Source organism: Panthera pardus, unplaced genomic scaffold, assembly GCF_024362965.1.
Source record: "Panthera pardus isolate Hobbes unplaced genomic scaffold, ASM2436296v1 HiC_scaffold_3, whole genome shotgun sequence".
NCBI classification, from domain to species: Eukaryota; Metazoa; Chordata; class Mammalia; order Carnivora; family Felidae; genus Panthera; species Panthera pardus.
The window spans coordinates 18,185,423-18,208,925 of NW_026526876.1; the positions used below are offsets into that span (position 1 = coordinate 18,185,423).

Here is a 23,503-nt window from a genome sequence, read left to right on the forward strand (position 1 = left end):
AAAGGAAAAGGGGCGGGCCGGGGCGGGCCGAGGCGAGCGGGGGCGGGGTCTCGCGCCGTCCCGGGGCGGCTCTTAGGGCCGGGCCCGCGCTGGAGCCGTGGACACCCGTCGTCGCTGTCGCCGCCGCCACCTTGGCTTCTGCTGCCACCGCCGCTGCCGGTCGCCACCATGAACCAGGATCTTCGCAGGGAGCGGGAAGCCGCCAGCTTCAACCCGGAGCTGCTCACGCACGTCTTGGACGGCAGCCCCGAGAACACCCGGCGCCGCCGAGAGATCGGTGAGGGCGGCAGACGAGGCCTCCCTCCTTGCCCGAGCGCGGCTCGAGATTCCCTCGATGAGGAGTCGTGGGGGGGGGCGCTGTGGAGAGTAGGCCGCAGCGCCTGAGCCGCGCGGGGCTCAGCTGTGGGGGAGACGGGACCCCCACTCCCTGGGGCCCCCCGGGGCTGAGTGACGGATGTCGTCCATCCCGAGAGGGGACCTGTGCCCGCACCCTGAAAGCTGCTGGGATTCAAGGGGTCACGGAGCCCTGAATGTCTGTCTTCCTCTCGATGCCCTTTAACTCCCTTGCAGAGAACCTGATTCTGAATGACCCAGACTTCCAGCATGAGGACTTGAACTTCCTCAGTCGCAGCCAGCGTTACGAGGTGGCTGTTAAGAAGAGCGCCAGCATGGTGAAGAAGATGAGGGAGTTTGGCATCGCAGACCCTGAAGAAATCGTGTGGTTTAAAAAGTAGGTATGCCTTCCCATAGATGAAGTGCCCAAGCCCAAACTTCACATTTAAACCCGCAGCCTGTGGCTTCCTTTTCCATCGGACTTGGTGTTTCAAGACTCAAATTGCATATTTTCACTCCACTTTAAAGTTACGTGTGTGAAAAACAGTGTCTGCTTTTGTGCTGGAAGCCCTTTAAAAGGATGACATTTGTAGAAGGCCGATAATGAATGGAGATGCTGCAGGGTTTGGGGTTTTTTTTCCCCTTCTTAAGAATCAGTACCCATTTGTTTGGTTCAGACATCTCAACTTGGAGTGATTTGAGTTGCTTGCAAAATGACTTTGCTCTTTGTAAGAAGGAGGCTTGTTAAATTTAGAGGCAGGATTTGGAATGATTTAAAAAAAATTTTTTTTAATGGTTATTTATTTTTGAGAGAGAGAGAGAGAGAGAGTGCAAGCAGGGAGGGGCAGGGAGAGAGGGAGGCACAGAATCAGAAGCAGGTTCCGGACTCTGAGCTGTCAGCACAGAGCCGGACAAAAGGGCTCCAACCCACGAACCTCGAGATCATGACCTGAGCAGAAGTCAGACAGCTGAGCCACCCAGGCGCCCCCACCCTGGGACAAATTTTAGTTGCAAGACCAAACAGTATCTTGGAGCGATAGCGGATTGTCTTTCCGTATGAGAGTGTAGATGTTGAGTTGAAAATAATGGAAAATGTGGGTTGGATGAAGATTTCAGAATTGAATATAAAGCATTCTAAGAACCCAGCATTCTTGAATCTGGTGGCAGTGTGATTTAAATGGCTCTTGGGCATAGGAGACCTCAAAATGCCTTGGTCCTTATGCTGAAAAGAGTATGTACTTTTTCCAGACCGTCTGTTTTTTGTTGTGTTTTGTTTTTTAATTAGAAACAAGCACTTTTTTTTTTTTTTTTTTTGCCTTTATCTAAATAAACACTATAATTACATGACCTTAGCACAAGGTCCTTTCTTTGGCTTGTAGCCTCTCTTATGCTTCTTGTTTATTCCTGGGCACTTCGTTTTTTAGGTTTCCACATTTTAGAAGGATTCCAGTATTTTCTATCAGTAAAGATTAAGTGACGGGAATGGTGTATATTCAAGAGCTAAGAAGAATGGAACATGTTACAAGTTCTGCGTTTATGTACTAATATAAATGCTCCCTTATTCTACTGCCTCTAATATGTTCGGTGTCTAATTATTTTCAGTCTGACCTGGTTATTATTGTGGAGGATGGAATCATTTACTCTGGCCCTTAGGACTGCCTGAGAACTCCTTTCCATTTTAGTCATAAAGTTAGGATTTGTTTATTTTTGGTAGTCCAAATCAGAGTACTTACTCGCTTCCAAATGTTCTTTTTTCACTTTTGAAGTTTGTAACTCATCATGGCTGTGGGAGTATTGAGGTTGAGTAACTCCTAGATGGCTATGTGTCTGAATTACCTGAATTGGGTTTTATGTAAAATTTAAGAATTTAGTAAGGTTTTATTCTTTTTTGAAACGACCCAAAAGAAGAGGTTTGTTTCATTTTGCTTTTAAATGGTTGATGCTATGTGTTTCAGAGTTGGTTAGGAGATTTCATAATCAGTGGTGTAACCAGAGTTGGAGTGAAGTCACAATGAAGTAGAACAAATTCCTTTATGTGGGTTAAAGAGCAGAGGACACAAGCCAGTTTCGTCTATCGTTTTTCACGATATAGACCTTGCTGTTTAGGGAATGTAGAGTACAAAATTTAACCCACCTTTTGATATCCTTCCAGTGGTTCTAGGACAGGACAGGGAGATCAACTTCTGCGAGAAAAGGGGATTGAAAATCAGTTTTGGCAGTTACTGAATGCCATTGAGTTTCAACCTGCCATCCATTGTAACTAACACGCATGTTTCACGTAGCGCTAAGAAGAAAGAAATGCAGCCAGTTAACTATGACATCCTGTTAGTTGTGAGATACACCTGACTTATTACATGCTAGAACTGATGAAATACAGTAATATTTCTCTTTCTGGAGATTTTGAGCATTTACTGGTTTCTTTACAATTATTTCTCCTATCTCAAAATAAAATTCACATATGGGAATATTTTAAAGTTGATGGAATATTAGTAAAATACTGAGATTTCTCAACTCGAGCAATAAAAGAAATGTGCTCTCCAGTCTTCGGGGTAAACACCTTGCTGTTTGGGGAATGTAAAAGTTGTTTTCCTAATCTACTCTCCTGTAATTTTGTCTATTAACTGTCCTGTTTACTATGAAAACTAAAACGGTCTTAAGACTGTTTAAAATTCTGATGAAGATCAGCCGTGGTATCTGTTACTCTCTTTAGGTTTTACAGCTGATTCCTTGAAAAGCATTTTCAGGGGGAATTAAACAATTGAAAAACAAGCACTGGGATTTTGTTCATGAGTTGGTTTTCGAGTATCTTCAAAAGAATCTCACTATGTTTATTAACATAAACATTGGGCAGTCTGTTTTGTGTCACGTATTTTTCTCTCTGAGTTTCCCAGAATTATATTGTGTCAGTATCGTCATTTTATAAACCCACAGCTCCTCACTTCCCTCCAAGGAATAGGAGTGTCTTATCTTGCCACCATTTTTAGCACCTAAATTACTGCTTCTATTTCTCAGAAACTCTCCTAAGTCTGTTTCCTCTTTTAGGAAAATATGATTGTTAAGGAATGCGGTGGTGCTCTTACCTTTGAGAGAACAATTTCTACATTTATCCACCTCCTCAGGCTTTTGACCCTCACTTCAGTGAGGCGGGGTGTTGCTTCTCTACAGTCCAGCAGCAGGAAACTCCTGTTAATCCAAGTTACCGAGAAGCTAACTCAATTCACTTCTTCTATTTATACCCCTCCTTTTTCCTCTTGTTCTCCACTTAGTTTAATGACATTTGACACTGGTGTAAAAAGTCTAGAATCTCTGGGTTAAAAGGGCATTTTTGATGTTTCTCGGATCCAGGCACTCCTTAGATGTTTCAGCTTGTCCACAGCACCCTTAAAGGTGATCTTCCAACCTAAAGGCGGTGGGGCTGGGATTCAATCCCCAGAAGTGAACTGACAGCCTTCTCCCTCTTTCTTTTAATTCACGCTGTCCTCATTGGACAGACCAAGATAAACCGGTGACACTGCTTCCTATTCATTCCTTGCAGAGTTGTGAAAAGCAGTTAGGTGACACTTGTTTTGTCCTTTAACATAGGTAGGTAGGTAGGTAGGTAGGTAGGTAGGTAGAGCAAAATAGACCCCGGTAAAATCTTTAATGGCATAACCAAGCTGACTAGCGTATGTAAATTGTATTTTGACTATTGCACAGTTTGTTTTGTTATTTATTTTATTTGAGACAGCGTGCAGGTGCACAAGCAGGGGAGGGACAGAGAGGGAGAGAGGATCTCAAGCAGGCATCATCGGGGAGCCAACGAGGGCCTCAATCTCATGACTGTGAGATCGTGACCTGAGCCGAAATCAAGAGTCAGATCCCCAACCGACTAAGCCACTCGGGTGTACCCACAGATTCTGTTTTATGAGAAAATAGTTGAAGGCTGAATTTTAGTATGATTGGAATTCCTTTCATCTGGAGTGGTTATCAAAGATCATCAGCAGTAAACATTTAACATTCTCACATTACCTACTTACCCATCTGTAAACTCGGAAGACTTTTAGAGATCTGTGGTTTGGCCCTGGGGTATAGTATATATTTACTATCCTAGACGTTTGCTTTATTTATCTAGGGAAAGATTAAACTATTTAGTTGTTTTTGTTAACAGTCCTACAAATAAATGTCGTATGGGGTTCCTTCTGATTTTCAGAACAAGTAAAATCTGAAAATAAACACACTCCAAAGAATCCAACCGATCAAACCAACAAATGACACCAACAAAACAAAACAAAAAAACACAGGGGTTTCTAAGCTATAAAACATGGGTAGAATTTGCTTCCTGGATGAAGTGTAGAATTAAAGAGGATTTCTGGCCCTGGAATGACTTGAGGGGGAGGCAGTAGATACCACTGGATTTGGCCTTTTTGCTGGGAAATGGTAAACTTCTGATTTAATTTCTTGAGAGAAGGCTTCAAATTGTCCTAACCTCAGTCCCTGAGGGCCATGGCTGTCTGACAAGAATGGGTAGTAGAATGCAGTTTCTAGAGTAAGGCTGAGATCCCTTTTCTTTTCTCTCCTGTAGAATACATTTGGTCAATTTTGTGGAACCTGTGAGCCTCAATTACTCCATGTTTATTCCCACCTTGCTGAATCAGGGCACCACTGCTCAGCAAGAGAAATGGCTGCTCTCCTGCAAAGGATTGGAGATAATTGGCACCTACGCCCAGACGGAAATGGGCCACGGTTAGTCCACATTTGAGGGTCCGTGGGTAACCCACCTCAGGACTTAAATTGACAGATGACCCCTGGTGTTCGTCTTTTCCTGCTGCTGCCCTTTTGGGATTTGGTCTTTCAGATGTCAAACCTTAAATAAAATCCAGCTTCTTGTTTTCTCATAGGTCATTTCCCCATAAACGTGCCCAGGACTCTCATCCTCCACTGTTCCTTCTGAAAGCCTTTTTACCCCTGCTTCACGTGTACCCCATTTTAATGACTGTTGAGCAGTTTGGAAAGATAGGATTGAAACGTGGCAAAATTGTGTTGGTGTCTATTATACAGATGACTTTGTTGGAAATTCTTGTGAGTGTTAATGGCTCAGCAACATCTGGAAGTTGCCTCTCTGCTTTAATGAAGCTGAAGATGCTGATTTTCTGGGCGGGGCAGAGGGTTGGAGCATTTAAGTGTCTTAATCTTTCTTCCATTGCCTGCTAGCTGGGCTGTAAGGCAGTTTGGGGAAAGTTTCAGGATTCTCTGCATTTGACTACAGTAGTCTTTCTTTCTTCTTTTTTTTTTTTTTTTTTATGTTTATTTACTTTTGAGAGAGACAATGCAAGCAGGGGAGGGTCAGAGAGAGAGGGAGACTCAAGAATCCGAGGCAGGCTCCAGGCTCCGAGCTGTCAGCACAGAGCCGGATGTGGGGCTCGAACTCACGAACCGTGAGATGGTGACCTGAGCCGAAGTCTGACGCTCAACCGAATGAGCCACCCAGGCGCCCCGACTACAGTAGTCTTTTTATTATATCTTTTCCTTTTACGTGTTTTTGGACTTTGTATTGTCAGTCATTGGTTAAATTGTTCATAAATGCCCTACTCAAAAAAGTTTTGTGCTTGGTCTTAAGGTGAAAGAGGTTTGTTTTCATAGACAAGGCCATTGGCAGGTTTGGGGGTTTTGAATTTGAGCTGCCCAGTCTCATTCCTTAATTACCATAATGCTTCCATTATGTAAATAAGGAAAAGAGGAAGGGACGGAGATACCCTGAAAACTTCATTTTTGTGTTTGATTTGGTGCTTTTTGATTTGTGAAATGGTTTAAGATGTGCTTTATCATGATCCCCGTGAGAGCTGCAGGTTCTGTAGTGATGTCTTACGAACACCTGGCCAAGACACCCAGGACTTGAGCTCCGGGGATGGCCAACACTAAAGCAACCTGCCAAAGGGCAGGAATGTAACACTCTTACGGTCATCCTGGTGGGGGGAGGTGGTGGAAAGAGAGGGAGAGTTTTGTAATCTTGAAATAGTTTTGTGGTACAGAGCCCTTTTTTTTTGTTTTGTTTCTGTATGCATCATTGTGGAATTTGACTTACAGTGGTGCTATTTATAGGAGGCATAAAGATGTAAATTATTCTGAGGCTAAATGGGCCTGATATGTATATCGGTCTAACCTTTTTGCCTCTGTAAACTACATTGTAAATGTATACTTGCCCTAAATTTTGAAAGAGGAAGAAACGGAACTTGGAGTTTACCGGCTTGAGCCCAGAAATCGGACTGAGATCCTATGTTGTTCTGGGTGAGTTTGCATTTGTTAGTTTTCTTTCCTTTGCTGCCTTTATTTTTCGGATATTTTCTTGTATTTGAACCAGCTTTGTCTTAATCTCTGTATTTTAGAGAACAGGGTTGTGAGATTGGGTCTTGCTGCTTTGCTGGAATCTTGTTCATTCATATTGGTGTTTGTCGTGCCGTGTCTGCTACTGTCCTTTTCCGGGAGCACCAGGCTGTCAGTTCATTTGCGTCCGGTGACTGTGTAAGAATAAGAAGTCCTTCAACATCAAAGAGACTGGAAATAGAGCAAATTGTGCAGAGGGAGGAAATCCTGAGCCTCTGGAACGTTGATTGGTTGACGACGGTTGTCTAAAGTATTGTCACAGAGTTGGCGGTCACGTCGAGTTTGGGATTCTTTCAGCTCTAGGTGGCTGCCGAGAAGCGAGGAGATGGTATTGCTCAGGCTCATCCCAGGATCCTCAAGAATCTTAAAATTCAGTCCCTTGCACGAAGTCTCGATCACCTGTTTTCTGTCTTCTCGCCTCTAAATACTCACCTCTCTGTGTAGGTGCACAAAACCGGACGCACATTTGGTCTCTGGGTCTGTACCCTTAAGCAAAGGCAGAGGTGTGGGCTGAGGGGCGCACCCTCTCCTTGGGGTTCTGGCGTTGAAGGGACCGTCTGTGGAACGTGGTCCAGTGATAATCATCCTGGCCGTACTTTTCTCCGGGTCACAAAGCAGGTGGTCTGTTTGGTCTTGACAGATACTTGTTCATTTCAAGTTGTGGCCACTTTACAGCAATCCTTGCTTTGTTTTCTGTTGCTGTTATTCAGGAAAATAGAGCTTATATAATATATAGTTACCATCCTGGAATATTGATGGGCTATATCTGAACCTTCCCATCTCTAATACTCAAATATGAACTAAAGCACCTTTCTTCCTTTGAAACTCGAGAAATAGACCATCAACTTGATTGTGTAAGCCACTAGCTTTTCTCCACTTGTATTTTCACTGCTCTGTCTCCTGTTCTCTTTCTTCTGAGTCTCTTCCCTGTTGAACTTCTCGTGAGACACGCTCCCGCGGTTTTTGGGCTGTTCTAATTCCCCGCTATTGTTTTTAATAGCGATACAAACTTCTTTATTAAAAACTGTGTCCTTTGGAGTTATGCCTTCAGAATATCTTTCTCAGATGTGAATTACTGTATTGAAAGGAACATTGTATAGCCTCCATTTCATGGTTTAACACAGAACCTTTTTATAGTGTATTTAGGGACTTGCTAGCATACTGTGTCTCCATACACCCTGTCAGCGTGGTTACTTTAAATGCTTTTGCTACCTTCATATCTAAGAGTTGAAGTTTCAATTTTCCAGTGCCAGTGAGCCTGGATGTTATTACATGTTTTGGCTTACTGTATACATTTCCTATGTATGAACTGCATTTTTCTCTGAGTATTGATTCAATAGAATCTGTGTGTTGATCTTACATGGTTATATAGTATCCTTCCAGTGTTTTTTTTCTATTGCCATCTGTTTTGTTAAACGTTTTGGCTTTCTGTATTTAATGCATCCTTCTCTGAGTGGGTATAAAATTTTTTCCTCATAGCTTGGATAATTATTCTCTATTTTCTAACAGTTTTTTTTGTTTGATTGATTGATGCTTAATGCTTTGACTTGTATATGGTATAGAGTGATGAATGAATCCCATACTAATTTTATGTTTTATTAACTAGTGGGTTTTTTTCCCCATTGTTAATTCTTTCCGGTTCTTCTTAGACTTTTATGAGTTTCTATTTATTTCTGGAACCTTAAAATATATTACGTTGATTTGTCCATTTTTCTCATAAATGTCATACACTGGTTCATTATTGCTTTGTAAGATATTTAAAAATCTAGTAAGATAAGCCTGCTATTGTTACATTTTAAGACCTACATATTTGGTGTTATTATATACTTCTGGTAGAATTATGATCTTAATTTGTCAAAATCTAAATTATATTCTACAGGAATTTCAAATCTGTGTTACATTAAATCCTTATATTTCCTTGGGAAGTATTATCTTTATTATAATAAAGGACTGACATCTTGACCAGGATTTAGCAATTTCTTTTCTGTTATTTATCTTCTTTTATCCATCCCATTAGTGCTGATATTTTTTCTTTTTTTTTTTTTTTAATTTTTTTTTTCTTTTAACGTTTATTTTTGAGCCAGAGAGAGACAAAGCATGAACAGGGGAGGGTCAGAGAGAGGGAGACACAGAATCTGAAACAGGCTCCAGGCTCTGAGCTGTCAGCACAGAGCCCGACGCGGGGCTCGAACTCATGGACAGTGAGATCATGACCTGAGCCGAAGTCGGTCGCTTAACCGACGGAGCCACCCAGGTGCCCCTGATATTTTTTTCTTAATTAAATCTTTAATATCCTGAGCTAAGTTACTTAAACATTTTTAAACATTTTGTTGCTTTTATAAATTGTTTTTCTCTTTCCTGATATATCTCCTTTAATGGTCCTAATGGATAATAATGCAGTGGGTTTTTTTCCTTATAGCCTACAGCTTTTCTAAGTTCACTTATTATTGATGGTATTTTATTGTTGATTCCCTGGCATTATAATCATGCTGTCCGTGGAGATACTATTTTGAGTTCTTTCTTTCTTATATATTATCAGTCTAATAATTTGTCCTCAGCATTGGCTACCAGCCTTTCCAGCCCAGTATCACGTAGCAGATACTGGGCAGGCCTTTTGGTGTTAATGGTTTTTTTTTCTGTTTTTTTTTTTTAAGTTTATTTATTTTTGAGAGAGACAGAGACAGAATGTGAGTGGGTTAGGGGCAGAGGGAGAGGGAGACCCAGAATCCAAAGCAGGCTCCAGGCCCCGAGCTGTCAGCACAGAGCCCGATGCGGAGCTCGAACCCACAAGCTGTGAGATCATGACCCGAGCCGAAGTCGGACGCTCAACCGACTGAGCCACCCGGGCGCCCCAGGTGTTAATGGTTTTAAAAGAATTGACTGCACCGCTTCACCATAGCAAAATGTTCGTCCTTGATAATTTCAAAATAAGTTATTTAAAAATAATATATAATCTTTATCGTGCATAACCAGCTTTATGCAACAAATACTTGATTTAAGTAAAAATAAATAAATAAAAACAAAAACTATCCAGTCACTTTCTCCTTGCAACGTGTCTAAATTTCATCCACCTGTGAATAGTCCTTATCTTAGTCACGAGAGACATTTTTCTCCTAAAAACATTCTTTGGTCTCAAAACGGTTTCTTTTTCTTTTTTTTTTTTTTGTTTTTTTTTTTGTTTATTTATTTTGGAGAGACAGAGAGTGAGAGAGGGAGGGGCAGAGAGAGGGACACCGAATCTGAAGTAGGCTCCAGGCTCTGAGCTGTCAGCACAGAGCCCTGTGTGAGGCCTGAGCTCATGAGCTGTGAGATCATGACCTGAGGCTTAACCCACTGAGCCACCCAGGTGCCCCTCAAAACGGTTTCTGATTACAATAGTTTACCCCTGCCCTACTAAGTGTATTTTTGTAACCTGGGTATTTGTTGCTCCATTATACGGCACCCTGATGCAGACCCCTCCCAGGAGTCTGATGGGTGCTTCAGAGTGGCCCTGCCTTTACCAGCAGTTGCCCTGGGTTCTAGTAATGCATAGTAGTCTTTCAGCCCTAAAAGTGGCTGGTCCCAAGCCTCAGTTTTCAGCCCTGGTTCAAAGAGTTTTCTTCTGTTGCGTCCTAGGTGTACATTGATTTTTCTTCCTAGGTCCCATCCTTTTCGAAACTGGAGACAGTGGCATTCCTGTTTGTGAGTGAAAGCACTCTCTCTCCTCACATGAATGTGTTTATCTGAGGATTTCCACTATTTTTTTAACTGTTTATTTTAAAATGATGATAAATTCGTAGGAAGTTGCAGAAATAGCAGAGAGAGATCCCATGGACCTTTCACCCATTTTCCACCAGTGCTGACATCTTACGGGATTTCCATTTGCTGCTTCCTAGGCTGGCTGCTCTGATCTGGGCAAGGTTTTCTGGTGTCCTCATCATTGTGCTCAGCCCTCATTGCACTTGGATAAGAACTGCCCCAATCAGAAGATGTGATTAGGTGGTGGGATTCTTGTCCTCACTCTGCCATTATCTTCTTGATCTGAAGGCACTTAACTCACCTCAGTCTAATTTCTTTGTAAAATGAGCACATCGGTTGCACGTTTTTTGATTTTTATGTGATCGGATAGCTGAAAGCCCAGCCACCCGATTGGAAGACAGTTGATCGGCTCTTGCCTGGGCAGCGTGCCCCGGTTATTTCCCTCCTTACTTTCGGAACAAACTGAGAAATTTTAAAACTGAAATGTTGTGTCAGTTCATTTCTAATAGAATAATAAGAGCAGTATATAGTTGATGAAGTTAGAGCTGGAAGTTAAATAGAATGCCAGCGATGTGGAACAAGAACAGAGGCATATCAGTCTACTTCCTATTGGAAATAAATTCACACGAGTCTAAGGCACCTGCAGATTTTAAATGGAAAAGAATGACTTTAGAAAGTGGACTCCGGGGGCACTTGGCTGGCTGAGTTGGTAGAGCATGTGACTCTTGATCTCAGTGCCATGAGTTCAAGCCCCACGCTGGGTGTGGAGCCTACTTAAAAAAAAACAATAAATGAAATACATTTTTTTTAAGTGGATTCAAAATCACTAAACCTAAGATGTTTATTATCATTAGTGATAATTCACGTTTAACCGCCCTGTAATGCATGAATCTGTTATTTGTAATTATTATTATTATGGTCTTTCCTAGAAATTGCATGTCTTTTTTTATTTCTGCACTTAATTACCAGATGCAGAGCACTGCCCATTTTTGTATTAAATTGTTTCAGTAGGGCCTGGCTGGATATTTGTGATGAATCTGAATGAAATTAGCAGATTCATGTGAGGGGTGTGGATCTGTGCTGGATGTTTTATGGGCCAGCACAAAGCACTCCAGCCTGGAAGCTGGATGCATTCTTGAAAATGCATCTAGGAGACACTTTATCTGGGGGAGCATATTGCCGGCCTGAGAGACCGAAGTTCTCCGGTCTCACCTTCTCATCAGGGTAAATCATTGTACAACTTGAATTCCCCATTCCATACAACCTCTTCACATTTTTTATTTCCTTTGATTTAATTGCAAGGCTGGACTCCTCTGCCCGACTCGCATATTTCTGCGCTGCACGGGCTTTGGAATCGGAAGCCAGTCCTCAACCCAGATTAATTATCCAAGAGTTGAGTAGCTTAAGAAAAAACTTCTCGCCAAATTGAGGAAAATGGAATTTGCCAAGAGTTTATGAAAGTAATACAAAAAGGGGCAGTGCTCCTATCCATGACAAAGTCCACCCAGCTAACCCATACTTAAAAGAATTTTTTTTTCTCCTTCCCTTTACTCTGTTCACATTGCTGATTCTCTCACACCTGATGACTCTTCTCTCAAATGCCCATCCTTGGTATTTCTTCGAAGTTTTGTGCACCGAGGGCGGCCTGAGCCTCTGGATCTTCACTTGGGCATGTTCTTGCCTACTTTACTTCACCAGGCAACCGCGGAACAACAGGAGCGCTTCTTCACGCCCGCCTGGAACTTGGAGATCATTGGCACTTACGCCCAGACAGAGATGGGCCATGGTATGGTGCATTCAGTCTACCTTCTGGGTTGGGTGGGACTCTGCAAGCTTAGCAAACAGGGAGAGCCCACCACAGGTTGGCAATGGCATCGCCACCTACTGTGATCTTTCTGCAGAGTCCAGGCTTTTCGCGTATACAAGTCTCGGCGTAGACATTGCCTTGGTCAGTGGAAATTAAAGGTTATGTTAGCACAGAGATAGGCTGATTATTCTTTTTCATGGTTCCCCTTCAGTAGGTCAAGGATTTGTTTCCTGAGTGGGTTTTCAAGTTCACTGGAGTTACGTAGGATTTGTGTGCATGTGGAATCGGAACCCATCTTTTTTTCTTTATTACTCTCATTACCTTTGCTACTGATAGCTTAATGAACTTGCACAAATTCCAGAAGAAACACAGCTTAATAGTACACGTGCTCTTTGACTTGCTTCCGGGAAATGAGTGGCTTTATATAACCATAATGTGAGCATTTTATACTTTGACTTTTTTTGTGCCTTGATTCAGTAAAGTTCTGAAGTTGGTTTGGCCAAAGGTTATTTCAAAAATAAGATAAGGCGCACTTCTAGGCCGTCGGTCTGGGAGATGGTGGCTGTCCCTGTTATCTGGTGTGAATTGGTATCTGTGTTTGCTATTCATTTCCTTCTGTCTTCTCTTCTCCTACTTAGAGGTTTCAGAACAACTGGTCTAATGTATGTTTGCCACACTTGCTCCTTCTGTGTGTACAACTTCATCTTGATTTTACAGCTAATTTGGCTCTTGGTGCTGAGTCATATTTCACAAGACTGAAAGTGGAGTGCTGTTTCGTTCGGCCTGTGCATTTGCAAACAATTTGTCACTATCTGTTCTGTTACTGGATTACTTCTTTTTCTATAAAAACTTCTTTGGTTAAAAAAAAAAAAAAAAAAAAAAAACCTTCCGTGGTGAAATGAGTCTTAGTATCTGGTTCCTGGATTCACACTTGGGAAGGTTGTGGATCACTCATAAAGTGGCCGTTTCTGTAACTCCACTTGGAAGTTTCTAAATGTTTCAAAGTGTAAGTGTTTAATGAGGTCTGTCATTATCAAACCAGTCTGGTAAAAAGGTCCTCAGCATTTGCTTCAGGGTAGTGTTATTAGAGGGAGTGTCGCTTAGAACATTTTTCCATAACTGTTTTCAAAGAATTTTGGCACATTTATATTAGGATCTAACGCATGAACCCTTGTCCATCTCCAATAAACGTCTGAAACCGGAACTCTTCCTCGTCACGCTAATGAACCAGCCAGGTGGAAGTTAAAGGCCTGGTATTGGAAAACTCACACCTTATTCTTTGATCTTTAGAAATCCAAAGTCACAGCTGCGGCTCTTTTTCCCCCATAGTGATTATAGTTTTTTTTTTAAGTCTCATTTTCTATTCTAGCCATCCCTCTGAAATAAGTCCTTAATTTACAAGAACTTTGGCTGGAGTCTCTTTCTGTCACCTGTTATCTTAGTCTTCGTAAATAGAGAAGTCCAGAATGTTGAACTGGTGTGGTAAACACAATACGTGAGTTGACGTTGGCATACCAAAGCTTAGAGGTGTTAAAGAGACGTTTAGCTTCCCTGTTATGTTCATATCCTGTGATCTTCTGAAAATATGATTCTAAAATGCCTTTACATTTTCTTGATTTAAATAATGTTACAAATCCACTGTCATAGAGGTGAATCAATTCAAGTGTAGAAACAGAACATGCTTGACATATTTTCAACCTAATAGGAGTTGTCTGGTTTAAGTATAGGAAATGATGGGGATGCCTGGCTGGCTCCGACAGTGGAGCACGTGACTCTTGATCGCGGGGTTATGAATTCAAGCCCCATGTTGAGGTGTAGAGTTTGTTTGTTTGTTTGTTTGTTTGTTTGTTTTAATTTTTATGTTAAGTACGCTCCACACCCAGTGTGGGGCTTGAACTCATGACCCTGAGATCAGGAGTCACAGGCTTCACCAGCTGAGCCAGCCAGGCACCCCCGTAGAGTTTTCTGTAAAAAAAAAAAAAAAAAAAAAAGATAGGAAATTAACGTATCTTGGTTATCAGCTATTTGTAGCTCATATACAAATGTTTTGTTGCCTTTAGATTTTGTTGTTCTCTGAGCTGTTTCTAGAGCTGAAAGGAGGAGGCAGGAGATTTAACCCTGTGCTTGGTTTTTTTTTGCCCTTATTTTACACGAAGTGAATTTAACTTATTTCCTTAGGAACTCATCTCCGAGGGTTGGAAACCACAGCCACTTACGACCCTGAAACTCAGGAGTTCATTCTCAACAGCCCTACCGTGACCTCCATCAAGTGGTGGCCTGGTGGACGTATGTGACGTTTTTAGCGTTTCTTGGATGTTTCAAAGAGTCATTACAAGATTGTGTGTAGAATGTAGAGCTTGTACAAGAATATCCTTTTGAAGTCTGGAGAGAACTCTTCAGTCTTAAGCTCTTCTGAGCTGTTTCACAGTCTCTTACAGTGCATGTTCTAGATATGTCTATATTTACAACATAGAGAGTTCAGCCTCTTACTCTCTTTTCTTAATTTTTCTTCCCAACATTCCTTTTTTTTTTTTTGTAATTTTTTTTTTTTAACGTTTATTTATTATCAAGAGACAGAGCATGAGCAGGGAAGGGGGAGAGAGAGGGAGACATGGAATCCAAAGCAGGCTCCAGGCTCTGAGCTGTCAGCACAGAGCCCAACGCGGGTCTCGAACTCACGGACAGTGAGATCATGACCTGAGCTGAAGTCAGTTGCCCAACCAACTGAGCCGCCCAGGCGCCCCTCTTCCCAACATTCCTATTGTTAGCTCAGTTTCCTTGGTCATCATTTAAAGTAACTTAGTATTCCCTGCTTGGTTATAATTAATTTAAATGTAAAGAGCCCCATGTGGCTAGTGGCCACTGTTCTGGAAAGCAGTTCCGTAAGAGAGAAAAAGGAAATGAATAGTGGTCTTATGGTTATCTTAAAAAAAAATTTTTTTATGTAAACAAATGAGAAAAAAGTAGAAAAGAAAGCAAAGTCTTTTTAAAATGGAGGATTACTATCAAACCAAGAGGCTGTACACCTTAAACTTATAAATATGATAGGTTAATAACATCTCAATAAAATTTGTATAAAAGCTTTTACATATATGTAAAACAAAGGATTGCTTTACCAAAATTCAATACATTTTCATAACTGTCCGCTTAAGTGGATTTCTTTCTGAAAACTGGGTATGGTGCCGTCATAAGACGCCCAGAGAGTTCCCGGCTTATGGTGTTTAACATATGGCTTTTCCGCCCCATTTCTATCCTTTGAAAGTGTAAGAATGCTTGCGCTCACTTCTCTGTCTCGTTCTCTTTGATGTTACAGTTGGAAAGACCTCAAATCATGCGATAGTTCTTGCCCAGCTCATCACAAAGGGCAAGTGCTACGGATTACATGCCTTCATCGTACCGATTCGTGAAATTGGGACCCATAAGCCTTTGCCAGGTTAGAACTGTTCATCTGATGTTGAGGTAAAGAGCTAAACCGATCACTTTCTTCTGCAGAAAGTAGAACACAGCTGAAGAGGCCAGTGCCAGCCAGGAATCGCAGAGCGCAAACATCTGGTGACTTTCCTTTCTTCTGTGGTAGGTATTACTGTTGGCGATATCGGCCCCAAATTTGGCTATGATGAGATGGATAATGGCTACCTGAAGATGGACAATTATCGTATTCCCAGAGAAAACATGCTGATGAAGTATGCCCAGGTATATTTAGAGGAGCAGACGTGTCAAACATTGGGGTTTCAGCCGCTGTTGATAACCACGGGGTTAGAAGGGTCTGTTCTTCTAGAAGGGAATAATAGAGTTTTATTCCCAATGCTTCTTTTATTAATGACCATGAAATCAAAAGCAGTTGGCGGGTATGAAGAGCATATTCTAGTTTGCTAAACCAGCGGGTCTCAGACTTCAGCATGTGTCGGAATCACCTGGAGGGCTGTTTAAAGTAGATCAGGATGGGGACTGAGATTTTGTATTTCAAGCAAGTTCCCAGGAGACGCCGCCACTCTGGGGACCAAACTTGGAGAATCACAAGCCCCACCTGCCAGTTGGGTTTAACAGAAGGAAGCATCGGTCCCGTGTTCTTTGTCCAGGTGAAGCCTGATGGCACGTACGTGAAGCCCGTGAGTAACAAGCTGACCTACGGGACCATGGTGTTTGTCAGGTCCTTCCTCGTAGGAGAAGCCGCTCGGTCTCTATCCAAGGCTTGCACCATCGCCATCAGATACAGCGCTGTGAGGCACCAGTCTGAGCTCAAGCCAGGGTAAGGGTGGCATCGGTGCCGAAGACCTACCTTTGACCCCATTCACATGCCAGAATTTTCAAATGTGATCCAGAGAATACTCACTGGCTATGCAAAATTAGCTAAGATGGCGGCGTGCCGGATCTTAAGTGGAAAGATGAGAGTGGGCACGTTATTTTTAGCCTTCTAAGAAAAACAGTGATATTACCTGAGCTCTGCAATTGAAATGTTTAGAACACTGAAGGCAATTTGAAAATCCTTAATTGCTACTAACAACTATGAATTGGGTTTGGTGAAAGTGGCGTGAAACTTGATTCCCTCTTGTGTTCCCGGCCACAGTTCTTACTGCTGCCTTTCACTTGAACGTGACTCCCCGATAACCTTTTTTTTTTTTAATTAAAAAAAAATTTTTTTTTAACATTTATTCATGTTTGAGAGACAGAGAGACAGAGTGCTAGCAGGGGAGGGCAGAAAGAGAGGGAGACACAGAATCCGAAGCAGCCTCCAGGCTCTGAGCCATCAGCACAGGGCCCGACACAGGGCTCGAAGTCACGAACCGTGAGAGCATGACCTGAGCTGAAGTTGGACGTCCACTCAACCGACTGAGCCACCCAGGCACCGCCCCCCGCCCCCCCCCCCCGATAAGCTTTTTTATTTAACTCTTACAGAAGGAATAAAGAAATCAGTAAGAGCTGACCTGCTTAGACATCAGATACTTAATTCTGTTCATTGAGACTTCTCCAGTATTGTGGTTAAGATAGTTTATTCAGCTATCTAAGTGTTAGATGTTTTTATCATTGCTTTCCTTCTGCGAAGTTGATTCTGATTTTGTATGTTGCTGTGAGATAGTTTCCTTAGTCATACTGCAAAGACTTAGATATGAACTTCACAGCTAGAAAATTCTGTGACCTAGGCAGTTCAACAAGGCGGTTGAGAACATGGTCTTCTGTAGCCAAACAGCTAGACTTAAATTGAGGATCTGCCACGTATTAGCTGTGTGACCTCAGGCAGGTTTTTCACCTCTTGTTTTCTCCTCTGTATAATGGAGAAAATAATAGCCACTGCAATATATCAAAGTGTTTAGACTAGAATCTGGCACCTGTTAAGTTCCATGTGAGTGTTTACTTCTTTTTCTTCTGTATCCTTTAGTGAACCAGAACCACAGATTTTGGATTTTCAGACCCAGCAGTATAAACTCTTCCCACTCCTGGCTACTGCCTACGCCTTCCAGTTTGTCGGCGCGTACATGAAGGAGACCTACCATCGGATTAATGAGGACATTGGCCAAGGGGACCTGAGTGAACTGCCCGAGGTATGTGTTTACTCATTCGCTTGTGGGCACCCTCCCATTTGACATTTGCCTGTTGGATAATGTCCAGACAGAACTAGTTGTTGGGATTTCTGGTAAAGAATCCATATATTCCCAAAAGAATTTTTTTTTTTTAATTGAAAGTGGATCACGTATGAAGATACGTGGGTTTTGTTTTTAAGTTTCAGAAGTACTGTACTATGTTGGTCATTGGTTAATCAAAGGAACATAATTGGTGACTTTTTGCCAAGCAGAACAGTTTGGAAGGCAGTGTGGGAACACTAATTCAGGCCACTGATATGATCGTGCTTCCGTTCGCACGCGTGCCACGTGATGTTGCAAGTGACTGGCACCTAGGTGAGGAAGAGTGCTCCTCGCTGCATCCCGGACCAGACTGCTGGCGTCACCCACGTTCTGACGGCCTGTGCTTTCCCCCTCCAGCTTCATGCCCTCGCCGCCGGGATGAAGGCTTTCACCTCCTGGACAACTAATGCTGCCATCGAAGCTTGTCGGATGGCTTGTGGCGGGCATGGCTATTCTCACTGCAGCGGCCTTCCAAACATTTATGTCAATTTTACCCCCACCTGCACCTTTGAGGGAGAGAACACTGTCATGATGCTGCAGACGGCTAGGTGAGAACCTGATTTGCGATTTCGCCGCTGTCGAGAATGTTTGCGTCATCTTCATCGGTTCCTGCTCCCGTGTTTGCTCTTCACGTTCCATTTGTTCCTGTAGTCTGTGGTTTTGCCTTCCGTCCTGACCCACTGTTTTTATCTCATGGTCAGACGAGTGAGTAGGAAACACCTGTCATCCAGCTTAGAGCCATTGCAAGAGTTTGCCTCTGTGTCATGAGAGCGTGGGTACTGAAGGCATGTGTACCGGTGATTTGTAGGTTCCTGATGAAAAGTTATGACCAGGTGCACTCAGGAAAGTTGATGTGTGGCATGGTGTCCTACTTGAATGACCTGCCCAGTCAGCGCATCCAGCCGCAGCAGGTCGCGGTCTGGCCGACTGTGGTGGACATCGACAGCCCCGACAGCCTAACGGAAGCCTATAAACTCCGCGCAGCCAGGTGAGCCCACCCTTAGGAGCTGGGATCGGCAGCTGGTGGGGGGAGCTCTGGGGGCTGGGGCCCGATGGAAGAGCAGGAAGCCTGAGTACTGCTCATCATTTCCTGCAAGCTCCAGTTTTCTTTCATTTCTTAACAGATTAGTAGAAATTGCTGCAAAAAACCTTCAAAATGAAGTGATTCACAGAGAAAGCAAGGAGGTAGCATGGAATCTAACTTCCATTGACCTTGTTCGAGCAAGCGAGGTCGGTGGTCATGCTCCCTTCCCCCCTCCCTCCCTCCCTGTCTCCTTCCTGTCTCTCTCTCCATTCTTCACCCCACCCAATTCCACCCCGTTTTCTTAGTGCAGAACCCTCATTGCTGTGCATTGAATCTTTTTCAAAGGTTCTCTCCTTCTGGTGTGTTTTTATCTAGGCACATTGCCACTATGTGGTAGTTAAGCTCTTTTCAGAAAAACTCCTCAAAATCCAAGATAAGTCCATCCACACTGTCTTGAAGAATTTATGTCTCTTGTACTGCCTGTATGGAGTCAGTCAAAAGGCAGGGGACTTTCTGCAGGTCAGTGTTTGCTGAATTTAAGTCCTTTTCTTTGCTGGAAAAATAGTCGTGGTCTACTTTACAGTTGCGTATGTGCATGTATATGTGAATATCTGTCGGCATACGTGAATATATGTCTAAACGTTTGCCTGTTCCGTTCCTCTTAGGGAGGCATCATGACGGAGTCTCAAATTACCCAAGTAAATCAGCGCATTAAGGAGCTGCTGACTGTGATTCGCCCAGATGCTGTTGCTTTGGTCGATGCGTTTGACTTTCAGGATGTGACACTCGGCTCTGTGCTCGGCCGTTATGATGGGAACGTGTATGAAAACTTATTTGAGTGGGCCAAGAAGTCCCCACTGAACAAAGCAGAGGTACCAAAAACAATGTTTTTTCACCTTTTGAAACTCCTCATTTAAATATTAAGGCAGGAGAGGCGCCTGGGTGGCTCAGTCCGTTAAGCTTCCGGCTCTTGATTTCAGCTCAGGTCATGAGTTTGAGCCCCACATCGGGCTCTCTGCTGTCAGAATGGAGCCTGCCTGGGATTCTTTCCCTCTCTCTCTGCCCCTCCCCAGCTCACGCATTCTCTCTTTCTCAAAATAAATAAGCATTAAAAATAAATTTAAAAAAAATGTTAAGGCAGGAAAGACCTCAGAGTGACTCACCTGTGTGAAAGCTTTGGAAACTCCTGTGGCCACTTAGACAGTCACTTTGTTTGAGTAACAGATCCAGAAAGGAACTGGGTCGTCCCCACAGTATGCAGGTTTTTCATTTCCGTGAGTTTTTAATAACTAACTGAAAATTTCCAAACAAATACAAAAAACAGAATACATGTACACCCCTGTGGACCCTTTGTCACACTTCAGTGACACACTCATGGCCAATGTGTTTCACCTGAGCCCCCCCCCCCCCCGCCCCCCACCCTCTCCCCTTGGGATTATTTTGAAACAAATCCAAGATACCAGATAACTGTATCCATAGACATTTCAGTAGGTATCTCTAAAAGATATGTTTTTTGAAAACGTAACCACAGAACCATTCTCCCACCTAAACAAATTAAGAATAATTTCATGAACTACCCAATCAATGTCCAAATCCTCTAATTGACTCCGTTTTTTTCTTCCCCTTTAGTTTTTCAAATCAGGATCCAAATAAGGTCCAGATAATTTCTCAATTAAAAGTATGCTCTTTTACATCGCCAGCTCCTTGTCAGTGATTTTTTTCTCTCTCCCTTCCCTGCAGGTCCATGAATCTTACCACAAGTATTTAAAGCCCCTGCAGTCCAAGCTCTGAAGGGTCATGATGAGAAGTTTCATTTGCTCCAGAAAGCAGCTGTACTCCGCTCCCCTTATACTCATCACACAAATCTGCTTGGAATCTCTATCAAATTCAGAGAGCTATAGAGCAAATGATAAATTGAGCCCTTTCCTCTTTTTATAAATGAAGAAAAAAAATGGACAAATTTCAGAGATTAAATGAGAAAAACAGATGTGTTTTAAGTGCAATTAACACTGCAAGAGACGTATCGAGCATCAGAAGAAGCTTTAAGAAATGCAGCATGCCTTCCATTTGTAGTGCTGCTGGTTCCAGTAGGCCATGACTTTTGATAACTAGTAGAATTTAACTACTGAGTAGTTAATTATTTTCACCTCTTAATTGCTAATCACTGGATATGTAAGTGTTTTCAAGCAAAGGTATTTTTTAAGCGGGGTACATAGAACCCTTCCCAGCTTTTCTGTTAAACGTTCCTGTCATGGGCCCTGGCTAAGAAGCAGGACTGAAGAAAAGGGATATGGGGAAAGAAACTAATCAAGACATTTAGCGTGAGTGAGTTTGCGCCCGACACGTTGACGCGACGTGCCCATTTGCCCCGCTTTGCCGACCTGGTATTTCCACCTAACTATTCACAGTAGCACCTTTCCAGCATGAGGACTTCTTCGACTTCAGCACAGGCCTAGAATAGGATCACTGTCCCGCATAATTAGGAGTTACTCTTCCTTCCATTCGAGGGATCCCTAAATCGTCTGTGCAGTAGCATGGCAATTCACTTTGTCCCAAACTTCTTAGGAAAGGGCAACAAGCAAAATCATCTCTGCATCTGACTTCTAGCAACTGATGGCACCTCTGGTCGTGTGGTGTTTCCTCTCCCGCCCCTTTCTCTGTCCCGAAAGAGATCCTAAGAAAGGAAAAGAAGGGGTCACAGTTCCTTCATAGTAGAATGAGTATGGGGAGAGCTCTCTCAGGTATGGTCGCTGTGACTGTGGTGTCCATACTAACTGGATATTCTGGAACAATCTAGATTTTTCAATAGTCTATTACAGCGCTTGGAGGTTACAGTGTTTGGCATTATAAAATAGAAGCATCACTCAGGCACCTCTTCCACCCAGGGCGAGCACAGAAAACCCCTTTGACAAACCACGGCTTCTGATTTTGGATGTAAATCATCGAATCAAAATAATCATCGAAACTATGGCTAATGGATAAATGCCAGTTTCACAGAATCTCTCTCTTACTGTACATTGGCTTTATTTTCAGTCTGTTCCTAGGAGATTGATCAGAATTGCAACATTGTCCTTTGAGCCAAAATCTAATTTACACAATCACTCTGCATTTAAAAGTTAAACATGGACCTCCTAGTGAAGTTTTTTCTTAAAATCAATGTAAAGCAACACATTAGCTGATTTTTTGTTTTGTTGTGTTTGTTTTTTCTTTTACCTGTTAACTGTATCTGTAACTTCTGCCTCATGAATCCAGTTGTTCCGTAATCAGGCTTGAGAATGTAGGATAATTCAGGGAAATGTCTCCCTACCTTGGGACCCAACATAAAAACTATCCCAGTGGAACCAGTTATGTGAGATTTTCAGGTCCCACAGAAATGCTGTTGACACAAGCCTTAATCCTTCCATCAGGAAAGCTGCTTGGGAATTGTAAGACTGAAGTAAGCAGTCTATTAATTTCATTGGAATAGATCTTGACAGTAGTTCAGATTCTGGGAAATAAAATAGATTTAAATTGCTTAATATCAGCCTGTTACGTGTAAAATTGCCTCAGACTTAGTGGTTAATTTAAATACCTTGTTCACAGATGATCATCTGTAGTTGGGACCTGATCCAGCTGCATTGATCTGGGATCTATCTTAGCAGGTCTGAGCAAGCTGTAGACACAACAGCCGACTTCAGTCCTGCACCTTGAGTTTACTTAAACGCGAAATCTGATATTTGATACTGTTTTTACTAACACTGGGATTTTTGTCTTGAACTTTATTCACTGTAATCTAAATATAGTAAAACCTCTCTAATTTGTACTGTCATGAGGGAAAGAGAATGCCACGTAATTAAACATAAGCTGAAATTATGAAATTTTAAGGTACGGTTTTATGAGGTTATTAGGTTCAGTAGCAGAACAAAACGGGAAGGAGTGAGGCCTGCCTGGGCAGATCGCTCTAAATCCTGTCACTGGGGTGGTTCTGCAGCTGCTGTGCGGGATCCCACTGGTGCACGAGTTCGTGCTTACGGCCGCTCTCGAAGCAGCATATCCAGTTTGCTCTCCCTAAGAAGCCAGGCTTTGCTACAGATAGGTTTCGTTCTGTTTGGTTCTTCGGTGAGCCGTTTTCACAAAAAGTACAAAGATACAGCCTCTTCTCCAAACTGATGGATAAATGCAGGAAGTCTGGAAGATTTTTCTGTTAGATACTGATGGAAGCCTTTTTGAAAAAGTACTATGAACAGAACTCAAAATTGGGAAATTGAGGTTTAATAGGATTTTGCGATTTGTAACGGTTGAAGGTTGATTCTTCCTGAAGTATTTGGAGCTCTACTAGATACATATATACCAAGGAGTATTTCAGCCTTTGGACATTAGTGATCTCAGAGGGCAGTTGGTTCCAAAGCCTTCAGGGCCTTTCATGTTCTGGTCTTCAGAACAAAGCAGTGCTAAGTATCAGCTTTTCTTCAGAACATTGGCTTAATTGCAACATTAGCTATGTTCACATGCTCTCGGGGAACTCCCTGCCTGTAATTTCAGATCGCATATACCTGGAGGCATTTTATACTTCCTAAAGTTAACATGCTAGATCTTGTTTTTTGGATTTTCTTCAGTGCGGGGCTTTGGCTGGAGAAACAG

General features: G+C 42.6%; 1 protein-coding gene across 3 annotated transcripts; it reads left to right on the top strand.

Annotated features, from left to right (window-relative positions):
* Nucleotides 1-13: 13 nt before the first annotated feature.
* On the top strand, nt 14-22,399 carry ACOX1 (acyl-CoA oxidase 1). 3 transcript variants are annotated; one of them, XM_053892908.1, is made up of 14 exons: nt 14-277; nt 571-730; nt 4,895-5,055; nt 14,417-14,524; nt 15,552-15,671; nt 15,816-15,931; nt 16,318-16,487; nt 17,616-17,778; nt 18,217-18,407; nt 18,668-18,847; nt 18,984-19,089; nt 19,259-19,402; nt 19,549-19,755; nt 20,624-22,399. In XM_053892908.1, the coding sequence occupies exons 1-14, from the start codon at nt 169-171 to the stop codon at nt 20,672-20,674; spliced, it is 1,986 nt and encodes a 661-aa protein (XP_053748883.1). In that variant the 5' UTR covers nt 14-168; the 3' UTR covers nt 20,675-22,399. The 3 variants fall into 3 exon arrangements, with proteins under 3 accessions (XP_053748883.1, XP_053748882.1, XP_053748884.1); XM_053892907.1 differs by lacking the exon at nt 4,895-5,055 and adding an exon at nt 12,057-12,217; XM_053892909.1 differs by lacking the exon at nt 14-277 and adding an exon at nt 12,057-12,217 and having other exon boundaries at nt 618-730.
* The last annotated feature ends 1,104 nt before the right edge of the window (nt 22,400-23,503 follow it).

Coding starts and splice junctions, on each gene's coding strand:
- ACOX1 (XM_053892908.1), top strand. CDS start 169: ATGAACCAGGATCTTCGCAGGGAGCGGGAAGCCGCCAGCTTCAACCCG. Junction 731..4,894: donor GAAATCGTGTGGTTTAAAAA/GTAGGTATGCCT, acceptor TCTCTCCTGTAG/AATACATTTGGTCAATTTTG. Junction 15,932..16,317: donor TGCTGATGAAGTATGCCCAG/GTATATTTAGAG, acceptor TTCTTTGTCCAG/GTGAAGCCTGATGGCACGTA.